Source organism: Podarcis bocagei, assembly GCF_964188305.1.
Source record: "Podarcis bocagei genome assembly, chromosome: 1".
Lineage (NCBI taxonomy): Eukaryota > Metazoa > Chordata > Lepidosauria > Squamata > Lacertidae > Podarcis > Podarcis bocagei.
The window spans coordinates 77292752-77311478 of record NC_138125.1 but is presented as its reverse complement, the minus strand read 5'-3'; the positions used below and the strand labels follow the sequence as shown (position 1 = coordinate 77311478).

Below are 18727 nucleotides of genomic sequence, written 5' to 3'. Positions count from 1 at the left end.
TGCCTGCCTGGTAACTATTGTAGTATTGATTCTTTTGCTATTGACAGAATCATTGAAAGTTTTAAAGTCATGCAAAACTGTACTACTGCTAATACTACTACTACAGCAAACTGTCCTAAAAGGATAAAGGCCATGGGGTGAGAAATCTGTGATTTGGCCTTTTTGATCCAGCTTTTTGTTTTTCCTTTTTTTGAAATAATTCAAAGCAGCTTTTGTGGGCTCTGATACTGATGAGAGCATGGAGGGGGGGAATGCAGGTATAATACAAATGCCTCTCTCTTCCTCTCTGTTCCCTTCCCCTCTTTCTGGTGTGGCAAGAATAGTAGCTTGAGAAGGCAGTTTAGTTTAGGTGGTGGTTTAAATATCCCCTCCAATCAAAGTGGGAATTCTTTTGTAACTACAGTGATACCTCAGGTTACATATGCTTCAGGTTACATACGCTTCAGGTTACAGACTCCGCTAACCCAGAAATAGTGCTTCAGGTTAAGAACTTTGCTTCAGGATGAGAACAGAAATCGGGCTCCGGCGGCGCAGCAGCAGCAGGAGGCCGCATTAGGTAAAGCGGTGCTTCAGCTTAAGAACAGTTTCAGTTTAAGTACGGACCTCCGGAATGAATTAAGTACTTAACCTGAGGTACCACTGTATTACTGTATTCTTTTGAAAAAAATGAGGATCCATTCATGAAACTTCCATATCTCATCTAGTTTTGGCTCCAAGTCTTCTACTGTCTCCTGAAGATCAGCAAATTGGGATGTCTGATAAATCAGGATATGGAATACATTCCAAAGACTGTCCTACCACAAGTTGTCTATAAGATGAAATGTCGGGAGAATTAAGAACAGAGTTTATTTTGAACCAGGCTCCTTAGGACTTTGAAAGAAGGCAGATCTACCTTAGATGTTGAAACTGGTCCCCCTCAGGAGCCCTGAGGGTGGGCAGCACTTATCTCATAGGGTCGGAGGTACCAGAATTCAATTCTCAGATTCTGCATGGACATGCATGATCCGAAAACTATATCCAGGCAGCAATGGAAAGGAATACTTGAGTTGCATCTCTGGGATTGTATACTGCTTCAGTGGCGCAATATATTGAAGCACTAAAATAGTGCTGCCACAGACAAATGATTAGGTTGCTTGTGCCTTTGGGTCAGCCTCAGTTTTGATGTGAGGATTCTTTTGAGGGGTATTTCTAGCCCTTTCACAGCACCTCCCCTGATTCCTAGGTCAGTAATTGTTATAGATGAACAGGTTTGAGTATTATTTAAATGTACAGTGTTGATATGCCACTGGGACCACTTTTCAGTAGCAGAAGTCAGCTGTGGTACATGTGATATACTCATCAAGAAACGAGTGCCTCTGAAGGCGCATGTGGAGTACATTTCCTTGCTAACTTTCTAGCACCGTTGAACATTTGGGGTAAAGGAGAAAACGGAACCCTGGCTCTTCTCCTTTTTAGTTATCAGCCACAGGATATCAGAGGAAGGGAAGCTGGTCCTTAATTCCCATGATGCTGTTTACGAGGTGATCTCCCAGACTGCCATGTTCCAGAGTGCATAAAGCCTAGGAGAAACAGTTTGAAAGTGTTAAAGAGACCAGCTTTGAGACAACTTTAGAATAGATGGCTCTCTTCTTGACAAAGTGAAAATACGTTGACACTCAGATTTAAGAACCAGTTGAATGAACAGGCCCCCCCCCATTTATCCCCCCTAACATTATGAATATTCCATGTCAGTTTTTCCATGTTTTTTCATGTCAGTGCAGGGTGTAGCCTAGTTATCATAAATGGTGATGACCCATATCACCTGAATATTTCCAGGTCATTTGGATTATTTTGTTGAAGTATTTGAGTTGTGTCATGGTATTGTTGCTTATTTTTTATCAGATGCAAGCCCTCATTACAATTTAGCCCCCCCTTTTTACAAACCATTCACCAAACGTGTGTATGTTCATATACCAAGAAGCACATATTCAAAATCTGTACACCATTTTTAAAAAGCAGAGTTTGGATAATATGGCCCTTCCACATCATGGTTTAGTGTGTGTGCATTTTTTTTTGCAGGGTCCACATAACATTGTCATTATCAGAATGCCGTCTCAGATTTTTCCCACCCATTTGATACATATTTACCATTTTTGGGTTGTTTGCTGTTTTATTTATTTTCCACCCTCCCTTCCCAACAGGTGGGTGGGATTTGCGACAGTGAGCGGGCTTACCTGCTCCGGTGCCTCCCACCTGGGTAGGATGGCCATCGTCCCATCCCCTCCCAGCTAGGACAATGGTCAGCCGGCTGGGGTGGGGGTGGGGCGAGGGCCAAAGGAAAAGAGGCTGACCCCTCGGCCTCACTTCGTTTCCTCCTCTTGCAGGTTCATTTGATAAATGAAAGAAAAGAAAACAAGACCATCTAGAAACAATTCCAGAATAGGACTGAACCAGATTTTCTAGAATGTTTGCGACACAAAAAGGAGCTTTTGGGGGAATGAGATGTTCTTGAAAGACACCCCCCCCCCCCGGCCCACAGCCTTTTACCTTTTTTCATAGTAGTTCGCGGCTGTTTGTCCTTGCTCTCCATTAGCTTTATTTGCCTGGAGTTCCATCCACGCATTGCCAGATTTGCTCATAAGAACATAAAAAGAGCCCCAATGGATCAGACCAAAGACTGGTCTAGTCCAGCACCCTGTTCCTACAGGGGTCAGCCCAGATACCTCTGGGAAGCCCACAGGGAGGAGGCGAGCAACTGGCATTCGGAGGTATGCTGCCTCTGATACTGGCAGTGATATACACACTGTATACGCATGTCCAACTCCCAAGAGACTGCAATCTACTCCCAGTATAAAAACCTGGCAGTGATCTATCAATTGTCATTGGAGGGAGGAGGAGTGTGTGTGGGTGTGTGTGGATTGCCCAGAATTGTTGAACCCAGAGTTGTTGAGGGGGTTTTTTTGGGGGGGGTAGGATTGCCCAGAGTTCTTCAGCTTAAATTTGTTAACTTTCTGTAAACTTTATTTAATCCCACAATCGATAAGGGTCCTGCGATCTACCAGGATCAGCCAGGGATCTACTGGTAGATCATGATCTACTGGTTGGAGATGCCTGATATACAGCTACTGTGAGTAGCAGCCATTGATATCTTTATCTTTTGTCCATTGTCACTGCTGAAAAGGAAGAAGGGTGATTTAAAAAAAACAAAATTCCAAAGTTGTAGTTGATCAGGACTGCAAAGAGCATTCTGCGCCGTGCTGCTTCCTCAGACGGTGCTCTGAATGATTGTTGGAGGGCAGTAGTGGATGTCATGGGGGGGCTGCAATGCTCACCTGACCTCCTTCCAGTTGCACGGATGCTGCATACCTGGTCAGGGAGGGAATGATGAGGTGAGGCGATGGGGAGGTCAGTGTGACGCAGATGCACCAACCAGGAATCTGACCTCACCACCACCTTGCCCCTCCATCTCAATAGGCAGCAGCAACACAGCTGGAGGGAGGTCAGGTGAGCGGCATCCCACATTACTGTGGGGAGGGCATATCTTGCAGGGGGAGTAGACGTCCCATGGACTGTGTACTACTTCCTTTGGCTCAACCCTATATCTGAATGAATTTATACATAGAATTTGGTGGTTCTGACCCAGTCAAGCTTTGCCATCTCTTGTATCAAGCACCTGCTTTTGTCCGAGTCACTTATGTACCGTCAGGTTTTGTTTTAAAGCCTGACTAATTCTATGCAAAATTCTATGCCCCCAAATACATATAGCCTATGTATAAAAGAGTCAAGCTCCATGTGGTACCCTAGTTCTTCAGCATAGTTATTTTAGGAATATGCCTATATTACAAACATAATAATGTATGCAATCGTTGAGATTTTCTGAAAGTTGCATCCCTATCTGGCTAAAAATCTGTCCAGGGAGCAAATCACTTATCAAGTCCGGTACACAAACTTTTACCCGATGAGTCATAAGGACCCATTCTGTCACTGCCCTGAAGCTCCTGTTCTTTTCAACTCTTACCCTGGCAATGAAATATCTTCTTTTGCCACATTCCCAAGACCCAGTACTTACTGGCAGTCTACCCACAAGACTCTCATGACCCTTATGAAATCCCTAGTCAGTGGGGACCTTTTCTCAAAGTGTCAGCAGCAGAAGAATATATATATGAAAGGGCAACAGAATGAACCCATTTTCGGAACCTTACTTTTTTAAAAGCTTACACGTCTTTAAAAGATGTCTAAAAACGACCATGTCTTTCCTATTAAAATGTATTCTGTGATTGACTGGCATAATTATAAATTAGCCTTGAAGTCAGTCTTTCCCAACCTGGTGCCCACCAGATTGAGTTGGGTTGATTGGATTTGTAGTCCAAAACATCTAGAGGGCTCCATGATGAGGAAGGCTGCTATAATTTTTTAATAGCAAGCTCACAGACATTTTTGCAGTTGTTGGTCTAATGGATGACTTGTTAGTTGAGGTCCCATTGGCAGGGCAGGGTGGGGGGAGTTCTTGGCCAATTTTTACCATTAGCAGCAACCACACTACAGATTCATGATGCACCTAAAATAGCCCCCACTTCCTTGGAATTGCATTAGCAAATAAATTGTTTTTTTAAAAATTGTCTGTGCTTGTGCATCTTTACAGTGGTACCTCAGGTTACATATGCTTCAGGTTACAGACTCCTCCAACCCAGAAATAGTGCTTCAGGTTAAGAACTTTGCTTCAGGATGAGAACAGAAATTGTGCCGCGGTGGCGCAGCAGCACCAGGAGGCCCCATTAGCTAAAGTGGTGCTTCAGGTTAAGAACAGTTTCAGGTTAAGAACGGACCTCCGGAACGAATTAAGTACTTAACCCGAGGTACCACTGTCTTTCTAAGCTCAGAAGAAACGTTAAAATAGGCGTGTGGGACAAAAGCCGTTCCGACACCTCTCAGGTGGGCGCCATTGCCATTCTAAGAGAATGAAGGAGGTGTTCATGGTGAGTTCTGGCACCTCTTTTTCTAGAAAAATAGCACTGACCAAAACTATTTTGGGAACAGTTAGATTGGAAGGGGACTTTGGTGACTCTTCTGTGTTTTCCTCTTTGCTATGGAGAGCCGGTACCACGCCATCCTCAAAACCAAAATATTTTCTGCCTGTTGTTAGGGGTTTATCACTGGAACGCTCAAAACCTCACGACGCAGCGGAACGGGTGGGGTTCGGGGCAGTGTTAAGTGCACACCCTTCGGAGTGTTTACGTTGTATCATTAAGTGTTGTCACTGGGAGCTGGGCAGGACCCCTTATATGGCAGGACTCTTGCCTCCAGGATTATTAGACCCTTCTGAAATAGAAACCTTGTGAGCCACAGATGTTCCTTTAGGACGCACATCCATCTGCCTGCTCCTTCAAGACTCCTCTCATATATCAGCTGAGTAATGAACTCAAGTCGGGGCTTGGGTTTCCTGGGGAGGAGCCTCTGTTTTCTAATTAAAGCTCCGTCCATCATGAATTTTGCTGGATGTTGGACGAAATCCCTCTTGAAGAGCTCATCGTCCCTGACCTCTCCGAGGTTTTCTTTTTTTTTTTTAAAGATTTTTTATTGCGTTTCTTTTCATAGATTTACAAATTTGTTTACATGGCAAGATACAAGAAACATTTTTTATATATATATATAAGAAAAAATAAAAACAAGAAAAAATGTTATGAAACTTTCCTTAACATCCTTCAGCATTTCACTTTTGGACCTCCTCACATCCTCTCAGCATTGCGTTCATTATTCTAACCAGTTCAGCAATTTGTTATCTTGTTTCCCATCTTATTGTACCTTTAAATATATTATGTTACCAATTTCAAAAAATTGTAATTTAGTTTTGACATTGTTAATAAACATAATAATTTGTTTCAAATATTTCTCGTTTTTTCTATCAATACTTACTTTATCATTTCTTAAAATAAATTACGGAAACATAGCATTTCTTAATCGTGCGCTATCTTAACATTCAAACAACTTATAATGTTTTTGCAAATAGTCCTTAAATTTTTTCCAGTCCTCCTCCATAGTTTCTTCGCTCAGATCTCGGATTCTGCCAGTCATTTCTGCCAACTCCATGTAGTCCATCAACTGCGTCTGCCAGTCCTCCAGTGTGGGTAAATCTGGTGTTTTCCAGAACTTAGCGATGAGAATCCTAGCTGCTGTGGTTGCATACATAAACAAGGTTCTATCCTTCTTTGGCACCTTCCGGTCCACCATGCCCAAGAGAAAGGCCTCTGGTTTCTTAGAGAAGGTATATCTAAATACCTTTTTCAGCTCATTATGTATGATTTCCCAAAAGGCCTTTACTTTCGGGCAGGTCCACCAGAGGTGAAAGAATGTCCCTTCTGCCTCCTTGCATTTCCAACACTTATTATCAGAAAGATGATATATTTTAGCCAACTTGACTGGAGTCATGTACCACCGGTATACCATTTTCATAATGTTCTCTTTCAAAGCACTACATGCCGTCCTCTCCGAGGTTTTCTAACCCTTTAAAAAGAGTTCTGCAAAGGCGTTGCTAACCATCACCAAAAAAGTTGTTGCTGTGCTTTCAGCTCTCCTCTGAGGCTTCTCCTGCCACATTGTGCAGCGTAAGCAGCGAACGCAAGGCCAGGTTGACCAGGCACTTAGCTGCTGGGGCGAAACAGTGGTAGCACCTCTGCCGCCTTGAGCACCATCTGCTATGCTGGGAAAGTGGGAACCCAAATCCCTCATGATCCCAGGTTTTTCCAGAGCTTACCCAGTGGCATTAAAGCTGGCTGTAGTAAATACAAGAGCTAGCCAGATAACGTTACCCAAATAACCTTGTTAATTCTGGCACTTTTCCATCCACCCTTTAACAAATGAGCCTGCAGCTGATCTCGCCGTAGTTGTCTTTGGAATGAATAGAAGCCCTGTAACCGCAGCAAATGGTGTGTGTGTGTTTGTGTGTGCGCATGCGCTCACACACAGAGCCTGCGTTTTATTTTATTCATTCAATTTATATCTCACCCTTCCTCCCAGAGTAGATCAGGGTGGCAAACATAGCAAAGCAAATGATAAATATATCTAAAAACTGTTTAAAAACATTCTAGGGAAAAAACCCAGCGAAAACGTTTTCTTAAGCAGGCAGGAACATTGTCTTTCAGCCATCATGCCTGGGTAAACAGGAATGCTTTTAAATTTACCCTGAAAACCAGCAAAGTGGAAGACGGCTATAGCTCACTAGGGAAGGCATTCCACAAATGGGAAACTGCCACTGAAAAAGCACTATCACCAGCCACTGCCAACTGGGCAACCCCTGTGGTAGTACCACAGAAAGGCCTTACTTGCCAATTGTAGGGTCCAAGAAGGTGCTTATGCTAGTACTAAGTCCCTGAATTTGGCCTGGTACCTTACTGGCAACCAGTGCAGTTCTTGCAGGAATAGTGACACATGGCCTCATTGGGCTGCCCCACTTAACTAGCCTAGCAGTTGCATTCTGCACTAGCTGAAGTCTCCACACCATCTTTGGGAGCAGCCCCCCAAACAGTGCATTACAGTAGTCCAGACAGGATTGCGGCATTCCTCTCCCAGTGGTATTTCCATGCTGGTTGCTGAGAAAGAGATATGGGCCCTGTGGGAGTTTTTTTCCTATGCCTATTAGCTGTGGCGGCAGTGGGTGGGGTGGGGTGTAATAGGCTAGACTGCAGACTAGATCCAGCCCATAGGCCAGCGACTTTCCATCTCTGATCTAGGGGAATGTTTCTCACTACCAGATATCAGGTTGACATGCCTGAAGTTGCCCATTCACATATACATCACACAGTGAGGACCTGATTGTATTCCATCTAGTGCTCATAATAACGTGAGTGCAATTTGGAGGGCTTGAATACCACAGTGTTTGACATCTTATTTCAACTTGGAGTTAAGTGTATCAATTACTGTAGTTTATAAGGTTCAGCTCAGACAAGTGACAGGCTAGCCTCCCATTTGATGATTAATTGTACTGTAGGGTTTATGAAGTGTATTGCTACAATAATCCCTTCTTCAACTCATTTAATTGCCATTGCTCCACATCTTAAGTGTCATGGGATTTTGTTTACATCTATAGAAAGATCAGGTGTGCATGGGTGAAAATTCACAAACTTATTCTGCTCTTTGCTTGTTCTTTCGTCTAGAAACCTGCCAACATGTCTGACAACGAAGAAGTGTAAGTAGAAGTGTATCAATATTACCATTGGTTTTAAAGGGCATTTTTTTTGGGGGGGGAGGGAGGTTTTCTGTTAGTATGAAACAACTGGCCCTCACAGGTATGAAGTCAATGACCTGTTCCAAAATCAATGAGGAGAAGCAACACCTAATTTTACTGCATTTATTTATTTATTTATGAAGTCATATGACCTAGGGCCAAATCCACAACCTTAAATAGCCAGTGCTATTTGCTGCTTGCACAGATCATGGGCAGAATGTAACTTCTTAACTGTATACTGTAGTTTGGAATTAAGGTGAAGAAAATGAGGAGGTTAGTGATGAAATACTGAGGAAACAGAGCACATATGATGTATTTATTATGTATTTTTAAAATCCAGGTTGCTCTGCGCTGCACAAGCCTGGTTTGCACTCAACACTAATTCAAACTATGGTTTAGCTTGAATGAGGAAGTTTGCTGGTGCACAGGGAGCAAATTGCTGCTGCTTTGCTCACCTGCTGCTGCTGCCATGCTATCAGGAGCGAAACCATGGTTTAGTTTAGCATTATGTCCAAGCCTGGGGTTGCAATTTGTAACTGATGTTTGTTCTTATTAACAACCATTGTTTGTTTGTGGAGAGCAAACCACATACCTTGGTTCGGACATAACGCTAAGCCAAATCTTGACTTTGTTGCTTTTGTGGCTTTGTGGCAGCAGTACAAGCAGAGAAGGAGCAAAGTAGCCACAATGTTTTCCTTGTGTGCCAGTATGCTTCCCCATTCATGCTAAGCCATAGTTTGGTTTGTGTCATGTGCAAGTGAAGCCATACCATGATCACAGAGCAGTTTCCAACCTGATATAATATAGCAACATGCAGCATTAAATGACATTAGTATGCATGAATTAATAAAACCAGTCACTGATAAAACAAAGCAGTGCAGCCTCAGACAACTTTAACTAATTTAATCCAGTGTGCTGTAGTGGTTAAGAGTGGTAGACTCGTAATCTGGTGAACCAGGTTCACGTCTCCGCTCCTCCACATGCAGCTGCTGGGTGACCTTGGGCCAGTCACATTTCTCTGAAGTCTCTCAGCCCCACTCACCTCACAGAGTGTTTGTTGTGGGGGAGGAAGGGAAAGGAGAATGTTAGCCGCTTTGAGACTCCTTAAAGGGAGTGAAAGGCGGGATATCAAATCCAAAATTGCCTTCTTCTTCCAAACATGCAGGATGAAATAAAAAAGGTTCTATAGTACATCCCCAGGAGACTTAGATTTGTCATTGGTAAGAACACAGAAAGCTGATAAGGTGATGGTTTAGTGGAGGTGAAGCTAGAATGCTTCATAGAGAAAGCTTACTACTAAATTTAGTTTTCAAAGGAGTCTTGAAGTCATGATGGAGTGTCTTGACAAGCAGAGAGAGGGATGCAGTGCTCACATGCATAAAACCTCCAGCCTCCAGCCAGACTAGTGATGCTCTACCATTTTTTTTATTCTGACAATGACTTGGAGCTGAAAGATGATAGCACAAATAAGGCAGGATCTATGAATTATACTTACAAGCAGCAAGTACATCACATGATAGCTATAATTTAGTCTGCAATACTGTGCACATTCACCAGACTGTGAGTCCATTGAACAGAGTGAGACGTCCCTTCAGTGTAAACACACATAGGATTGCTCTGTTCATTAATTTGATTACGGTCTTATCTTCTGTGTTTCCTTTTCTGTCTGTCTTTTTTTTGTAACAGGGAGCAAGTAGAGGGTGAGTATTTATAAGCTTTTCTTAATTGTATATCAGCGTTGTAAAGTGTCTAATTTTTTTATATACCTTTCCAATGCATATTAGGTGTGTTTTTTTAAAAAAAACACCACACATCTTAGTTTTAAAAAAATGTACTCAGCATATATATAAATATTCAGAAGGCAGAATCCTAAGAGGATATCTGTTTCTATTATTCTTGTGATGGTTTCATACTGTGAAGGTCTCATAACTTAAGTCATTCATTTCTTCATACCAAATTCCTCCCCTTTCCCACCTGCAATCCATCATACACAAGCATTCTGAGTTCTGGCTGACCATCAGCATAGGATCATGGTATCTCATTTTATAAAATTCTGACCAGTGTTGACCTTGCTTACATGGTCAATGCCCGTTTCACATGGTTGGATTTCCTGTTCACTCAAATCATATCTATCCTCTCTCCTCCACCTCCTATTTTTGCTTTCTTGTCATGCTGCTGCTGCCATCTGTTGGTGACAGATTTGACAATCACGGATCCCATAAATATGTCTCTTTTTGTAGCTTATTCATTTCAAGATTATCTTATTGCTGCTTGTTAGCTTGTGGAATTTTGAAAGTCATTAGCAAGGATGGCCTAAAAATGAATGAATTTTTTATTTTTATTAAACAAAAAACAAACAAAAATGTGTTTGCAGACTGTCTCCAACCTATGCATTTTGAAAAGTTTTGCCTTTTTAAGATAACACCATTGTAGACTGGGGAACAAGTACTATGTAACTTTCTATCCCGTGTCAGTTTCCATTGTGCAAGATTACATATCCAAACATATTAGCTGTTTCAAAATATATGAATTTGTGCATTGTAGTTCATTGCTGTTCTCTGTATTTGTTCACGCTCTCAGCATATGTTCCCTGTCAGAAAGCATCGTACTATCAGTGCAGACTTTTGTTGTCTTGCAGTCGCATGTGGAAGCAAATTTTCTGCGCAGGGTGCTTGGTCATGTCTATGAAGCATATCTTCTTTTTGGACTGAAGACAGACGACTCTCTTTTTTAACAGTCTTTCCTCAAGCTGATGCCATTTAAGAGGAAGCTGTATCACAAAAGTGTAAAGCTGGAATGGAACTGAATATCACATAGCTGCAGATAAATAGTTCAGCCTTTTGAGGCAGCATCTTCTGGGAACAATTTAAGCACATCATCTGTGGTCAAGAGGAGAGTGTTTGACCTGTCCTTGTTTTTGTCTGAAAAATGGCTTCTGCAATCTCCCCAACCTCTCCTGGTGACGCTCCAAGATAAGAAACAACCCTGCCAGGAGAGAAATTAGCTGAGTAGAAGCAGTTGTTGGGGGCATGGAGTGAGAAGAGGAGTCATCATTTTTTCCTCCCATACATGTGGCACTTTAAATTATCCCACACCCCACTTCGTAGGATCTTGGCATGACCTGTATTATCATACATGGGCTGGGCTGCCATTATGTCTAGTTCTTTCCTAAATTGCACTGAGAAGCTGGTTTGATCTTCCCTGAGGATGACTTTCACAGCAGCAGCATGTCATATGGTGGAGACCTCTTTAAAGTGGGTTGACACAGCAGCCACTTAGCAGGATGGTGCCAGCTTGCTGTACAAGATTGCCTGGCTCCCACCATGAGGTTTCTAGTGCCCAAGACTGTTGAAAAATGCCACTGTGAATATTTCATAGGGGCTGATCTACAAGGTGAGCCAGTGCAAGAAATACTGGCCACTGCATGGAGCACTTCCAAGGTGGAGGTAATTTTGCGAGCAGCCTCCACAATGTGGCTGTGTCATGTGGAATTGCTCCAAAAGCAAAAGGCAGCATTTTGTGCATTGCTTACTCATTCCACTACCAAACGTGAGCAGGGCTGCTGAATAGTATATTCCATATTGGAAGTGTGCATTGGATATGAAATATGTTCAGTAAAATAAATCCAGATTGTTGCAACAGTAACACTAAATATCTTGATTCAAAACCTTTCACTGATTTTAGCAGCCTCTAGTTATACATTAATGAAGCAGAAACATTTAATGGAGGAAATTGCATTGTTGTTTTACTATCTATTGAGGCTTATTGACCAATACCAATATAAACAGAATCAGAAAAAAAATATTATGGCTGTAATTCACTCTCAGATTGAAATACAACCCTCTCCAGCGTTTACTTGTTGGTATTAAATTAGTGGATTCTTAAGCTACCATTCCACCTACAAGAGATCATCAGAGCAGGCAGCGAGCTACCTTTGACTGCTTGTGTGAACTGCGCAACAGTATCCTATAGAAATCATTTGGAGGGAAGAATTACTCCTGCTGAAAGTTCATTTATGCAATATGCCCTTCCTTTACAGAAGTGCAATGGAATCTCAATCAATTTTTTACATCGGGACATGCTACGTCTATTAGAACAATATAATTTACTCATGCCAACTCAGTTGAAATCTCTTATTCTTGAAAGGAAACAATGGCCATTTCATTATTTTTTGTACTTGATTAGCTCCAGACTTTTGACTGAGAAGAACCATGGAAATAGGTTTGGGTGTTTTGTTTTGTTTTGGCTTTTTATAAATAAAGGGTGTTTTTATTTTCAGGGAGTTTTTATCTTTTGTATCAGTCCTTGTGGTCCATGTATTGCAATTGCTATGCTTTTTTGTTGATTCTGTTGCTTTTCTCGTTTTCTTTCTTTCTTTCTTTTATCTAAATGCAGAGGAATACGAAGAAGAAGGTAACCAAAACCTGGAATGTGCCTTCTCTCTCCTGGATGATCACTTGATCTTCAGCTCTTTAGCTGCCTGTCATTCACCCATCTCTTTGTTATTGTCTGCTAAAGATGATCTGAAATGCTAGGTGAATAACCAGCCCAGTGACTTTAGAATTAAAACTGGAGGCCATTTCACAAGGCCAAAGGGGAGATCTTGACAGCCACCAGATTAAATGCATATTACACAGCTAGCCTTTAACCCAAGCAATTATATGATTGCTCAGTTGTGCATCTTGCTGAATTCCCTTTCTGGCCCTCATAATTAGATTTGAATTTGTGGTGGCAGAAACTCCCATTATAATATTTAAGTTCCCAAACAAACTGTCATCAGCACAATAAGTTAATTGTGCAGGTTGATAATATAAAATTGGGAAATGTACATCATCTTTAGCTGACTACAGGTTTGACAAGTTACAGTAGTGTATATTGATACAGGCACGTTTTGAAGATGGAGTGAAGAAGATTCCCTTTCACACAGTTCCATCAGTGCTGAACTTATGTTTGTACTGCAGACTCTTGGCAGTGACGGGATCTTCAGAAAAGCTTACAGGATCAAAGTGTTGAGTGAGACCACACATTATATAGCCTATTAGGTACTTGGATGTGGAAGTGCTAATACGTTTTCTAGTGCAAGAGTCTTCTTTGCTTGGCTGTACTCCATACCAGGATACCCCTCAAATATTTTGAAACGGGCTACTTAGGACTCAGCGACATTGGCAAAGAAAAAGCGCTTTATATGCGTTGCATATGCCTTTTAACACTGTGACACCAGATGGTGCTGTTCCATTTTTGCCAACCTGATTTCTCACAAAGTTTACAACGCATTTAACTGAAACGCTTCTTTGATGTGTTTAGATCCAGCCTTACAATCCCTTGGCATTTGATGACAAAACTTTGCTCTCGGGTTATAAAGGGAGAGAGAAAAACCAGCTTGGAAGAATATTGATTTTGTGGTTGTTGTTCAGTGATATATAAAGGATTTGTTTTATTTTAAAGCATACTAAACTGCTTAATAATTAAACATAAAAAGAATAGAGTGATTGAATAAAGCAGGAATCTAGTAATACCTAGGACCAGTTGTATAGATCAGGGGAACCGCGGTCAAGCAGAGATGCCTTTACAATATGGATTTCTTCTCTCACCAGGAAACAGAGGCCTGCCCCATTGGGTTGGGGTGTGTGTGTTAGTCAGACCTTCTGGGCTAGCCTGCTCTCCCATGTACCACAGTCATTTCCTTCCTATATGCATGTGATACTGTGGATAGCCTGGTTCAGATGGTTTGGGTTTTTTTTATAAGATATTTATTGAGATTTTCAAAGTGTTACAAAATAAAATAAAAGCAGAAGAAAATACAAAATAAAAATAGTTAACAAAGTAGAAAAAGAAAAAAACAAACCCCTTCCAACCATACGAATACAAATTCAAAAATAAGAAAAAGATACAGGAAAAAAATACAAAAATACACTTAAGAACAATTAAGAACATTTAAAAACAAATTCATTATTCTCCAATCCTCAACTGTCATTACCTTCTTTCTTTGACCTCCTCCTCCTCCCTTTCTTTGTATCCTAGTTATTAATTATCCCAGCAAATCCTTTCCATATTTCATAATATTCTGTCATTACCTTACCCTTAACTGTTTTAATCTTGTCTTTCTATAGGAAAATAAACCTTAAAGCTTAAAACTTAAATCTTATCCTTACCAACTTCTCATAATATTCTTTCATAATTCCTTAAACATCTTTACTAAAGCCGAGTAATTTCATTCCAACATTTTTCTGACATTCATCAATTTTATAAAACAGTTCTAATGGTAAAAAAAAAGAAATACAAACAGATCCAATCTTCATCCAACGTCCCTTCCTCCTGGTTCCGGGTTTGTCAGTCCTTATTATCCCATCGATCTAGCCCATTAACCTGGCAACCTTATATCTGAGGCCCTCAAGTCTCTTCCATGTCCCTTCCGCAGCTCTTCTTCATATTTGTAACTGTATTTTCCCTTGTCTCCTGCTCGTGGTAACTCCAGCTTGGCAATATTTTTAACCCTTCTCGACAGATCAGCCCCTTTTCCATATTCAACACTAAATTCCATATGGTATTTAAAAGCATGTTTCAAAGACCCTCCAAAATTAAGAGCCCCCACAATCCCAAACATCTCAGGGCCCATTGCCAGATTTGAAAAGTCCAAACATCCCAGCATAGGGGGGTCAATCCAGCCCCCCATTTCCAAGCCAAACCAGACTTTTTCTTTCCAAATCTGGCTTTTTCCAAGTTCATTTGTCAAATCCGAAAACTCATATTCCTGTTGGGCCTGTTCTGTCAGGACACACTCCTGATTTAATTCCTGGGTGGGCTCCACATATTTTCTCACTGTCTGTTCAAAATTTCCCACTGCCTGTTCAAAATTTCTAGTCGAAGTCACCATCAAATTCACCTTCTCATGTAACTGTTCCAGTAGGGCATTTGTTTTATAGAAAGCACACAACAAAGCTTCTGAATACATTGTCCTGCAAGGTCAAATGCCTATTCCCACGATTGTAATCTGTAACAGCTGCCGGCTCCGTGGAGTTGGTTACAGTTTCACAGTCTCCCTCTAGGGGGAAAACTTCTATTTGTTCTTGGAACAAAGTTTCCCTTTTTGAGATACTTTGTCAATATTTATTCCTTTAAAGTGCGAAGTGAAGCAGTGGAATCACTATGTTTCTCTTCTTTTAGCTATCTGTCAAAAACGCTTGTCTCTGGTCAATGAACTTCAAATGTCAGTCCTGACACCCCGCTCCATGATCAGGACGGAGGAAAGTTGCTTTACTTTAAACTCACTTTAAACAGTCCGAAAAAGATCCCCTTCTTCTCCTGCTGTCAAAGGGGGGTTCCACAATTTTAAATGATGAAATCCAATCCTTTAAAGGCGATTTTCTGAGCTCTAGTTTACGTTGTCTTTGCTTTATTCTGTCTACAAAAGAACGGAAGGCTGACTTCCTGTTTAGACCTTCCCCTTCCGTACCAAATTAAAATAGATTTTTAAGATCCAATTCCTTTCTGCTCACAAGTCCCCATTTAATGTCCAGTTGTTCAAAGTCTAAGTACTCACGGGTGCTTATTTCAGAGTCCAAATTGTCCCAGGAAAAAGACAGCGCTCTCCGGCAACGACTATGCGGCTCCGCTCTGCGGAAATAGCAGTTGACTCACAGCACCGCGCCACTTCCCCCTCTTCACTTCAGAGCCCGTTAGTGGGTTCCTTAGTGAGTTGGGGGGGCGCTAAAGGTGCCCGCCGAGTCCCATGGTCACAGGCTTCATCTGCCTGTGATTTTTAAAAGGGTCCCCGCTTCGCCGTAGCGGAGAAGACCCGTTTCCTGCGGAGCTAGTCCCTCCAGTTCAGAGGGAGTCCGCCATTGCCGATGGCACCACCCCGGTGTTAACACTTTTAGTTGTACCAAAAGAGAATGCTGGGATTGGAGCAGGAATGCCATGGTGTTAAAAATGCAGGGCAGTGTAGCCCTTGAGGCTCTGGATATACTAACATGTCTAGTGTTGGAGTAAAAAAAAAGACTATGGAAGACTGGAAGACTATGAGCATCCAACACAGAAACTCCATAAAATCACAATTGGAGGCTTAATTCTAAATGTATTATTCTTAGCTCCTGAGTATGATGCTGCTGAGGAGAAGTTCATTTCCTTATTGAAACAACAGCTTTTAAGCCAGTACACTAACTGAAAAGCAAAGAAAAAAACAGTGCTTTGCTTAGGGTTATTGTGAGTGAAGGTCCTTTTCAAACTCCATCTTCAGCCACTTGTCAAACCTAACAAAGAAATAGTCAAGGGTGCTAACCTAATACAGGCAGCTTCTTCTGGGAAAAATGAATTTCCTTTTCCTTTTCTTCCTTCCTTCCTCCCTCCTTCTTCTTTTCCTATGTTCCTTCCTTTCTGTTGGACGGGGGGAAACCCCACATTGATTTCAGTGTGTGATTGCTACGCTTGGCGTTTCTCTTCTCTTTAAACTGCATGCTCCCCTCTCTCTTGAATTATGTTTTTCTGGTTTCTGAATTGACCATCTTTGTTTGATCTGTAACTGTCTTCTTCTGTTTGCTTCCTGTTTTGTACCTTCTCTTTCCCCTCCCCCCTAACCACTTATTTCTCCAGCAGTAGTTCACAAAAATAGTTTTTAAAGGGTTTGGGCCGCTATCTTAATGTTATTATCTTGTTTGTCTTTGCCTCTTGTTCCCATGATGTCTCCTATCAGAGGAAGCACAAGAAGAAGGTATGTGTGTGTGTGCGTATGTGTGTGGTGTTGCCCTCTGGATTTCTCTCTCTTCCTTTTCAGAAGAGTGGTTTGTCTGCACAAAGGAATCCTAGGGTGGCAGAAGAAAAAGAACAAGATAAAAGAGAATATTAACTCCAAAGGCTTGATTCCATGGCATCAATGTGGGTGGGTGGGGGAGTTGATGAAACTGAGTTGATGTTGCAGTCTTCATGACAGCTCAGTTTTGAATCCCCTATACACTAAAAGAAGTGTTATTTGTTTGTTGTTCATGGTAAATAACAGAATTGGTTGCATTTTTTTCAAACTTCCATTTTTTCTCTCTTCAGAATAAGACTCTGCCATAACATCCCTCTTTGGAGAAATATAGTCATTTTTGGTTCATTTTCTCCACAAATTGCAGGATTTGAAATGTGACATATTATATAAATAACCTCTGTCTAACAAAATATGGGATTTTAGGATTCAACCTAACCCTGATCTATATGCATGCTTTAAAAACAAAGAAAGCCAAAAACTGCCCATATTCTTACTATCCAAGTAACATTTCAAATCACTGCTCAATGTGTTGTGTCCATTCAATGTGTATGTGATTCATTTTCCCCTGCTTGACTTGCAATATTGTTATTTCTAACTTTACCCCTACAACCTCATGTTCTTCACAGAGTTTGGGCGGGCAGATTTCATTTTTATTGTTTAACTCTTTTTTCTTTCTTTTGCTGTTTCCTTCTCTTTTTTCTATTCTTCCTCCAGAAGAAGCTCAGGAAGAAGGTATGTGTTGAGGCATCTCGGTTCTGACCATTTAAATGGAAGTTGGAGTACTGCATTTCTTTAAGGCTGTGGAAGGGAAGGTGTGATTACAGTACTGTGCTTGCTAATTGAATGCAAAAGGGCACTGACTGTAGGCACTGACTATATCTAAATAGACCCTTCGAAGAATGTACAGCCACCGACAAACCCTAAGCCATCTGCGCATGGTGCTTGATTTTCTATTGACTTCAGCTGAATTACCTATGGCATAAGAGACTGGAAAGTTGGAATGAATGGGGTATTATGTAGGTGGCTCAGACTTCCGTTCCACAGCCCTGCCTTGGAGCAAGCAACTATATCCTTTGGTGTGTGTTGCTGCTAATTCCAATATAATGGCTTCTCTCCTACCCTCACAGAGAAATTAAGACAGAAGACTACAATTGGGAAAACATTGCATTGGAATTCAAAATCCACACCCGCTTTTCTTTCTGGCACAACAGCTTCCATATGTGCTCATGGGGTGAAAATATGTAGTCAAAATCAACTCTTAAAAGTTGGTATTATTTATTACTATTAATATGGCAAGATTTAGGATTAGCTGCTTGATGAAAGCCCACATGAGCCTTCAGCAAAGTGCAGCCCAAACATTGAACTCATAAATATGAACTCATACAGATGACCAAATTACCCTGGCATGAGATTACTTGCCTGGCGTAGCTTCCTTCCTTCAATGAAGGAAGACTTTACCACACTTCTGTGCAGATATGAGGGGGGAAATGTGGTGAAATTGACAAACGTTCTACCCTAATCTACAGAACTCGCTGTTGAATTTGCCCTGCTGTGTTGCTTAATATCATCCTATACTTGTGTAAGATACTTTCTGTCTGCTTCAGTACATATACACCTTTAATTCAGCTCCAAAGCTTTAGTTTGGCTCTTTAAAGAAAAGTAAGGAATGGTTATCTGCTTTTAATGCCCTCTTGAGACTTGATGTCTGCAGCCATGATTCAATTCAGGATTTAGTGGAATAGAGAGTAAATTTGTTTCCGTGCTCCTGCTTATTCCTGAAT

At 41.4% G+C, this 18727-nt stretch overlaps 1 protein-coding gene across 27 annotated transcripts in view; it reads left to right on the top strand.

Moving 5' to 3' along the window:
* The window catches only part of TNNT3 (troponin T3, fast skeletal type), a 45054-nt gene that overhangs the window by 4200 nt on the left and 22127 nt on the right, over nt 1-18727 (top strand). For 4 of the 27 annotated variants that reach the window (XM_081205444.1, XM_081205464.1, XM_081205443.1 and 1 more), the window contains exons 2-6: nt 8130-8161; nt 9887-9900; nt 12596-12613; nt 16890-16907; nt 17661-17678. In XM_081205444.1, coding sequence (XP_081061570.1) covers nt 8142-8161; nt 9887-9900; nt 12596-12613; nt 16890-16907; nt 17661-17678 — 88 coding nt within the window. In that variant the 5' untranslated portion in view covers nt 8130-8141. Of the gene's footprint in view, nt 1-8129; nt 8162-9886; nt 9901-12396; nt 12422-12595; nt 12614-16889; nt 16908-17660; nt 17679-18727 lie in introns of those variants that run through there. The other 23 variants (XM_081205445.1, XM_081205465.1, XM_081205454.1 and 20 more) reach the window with 10 other exon arrangements.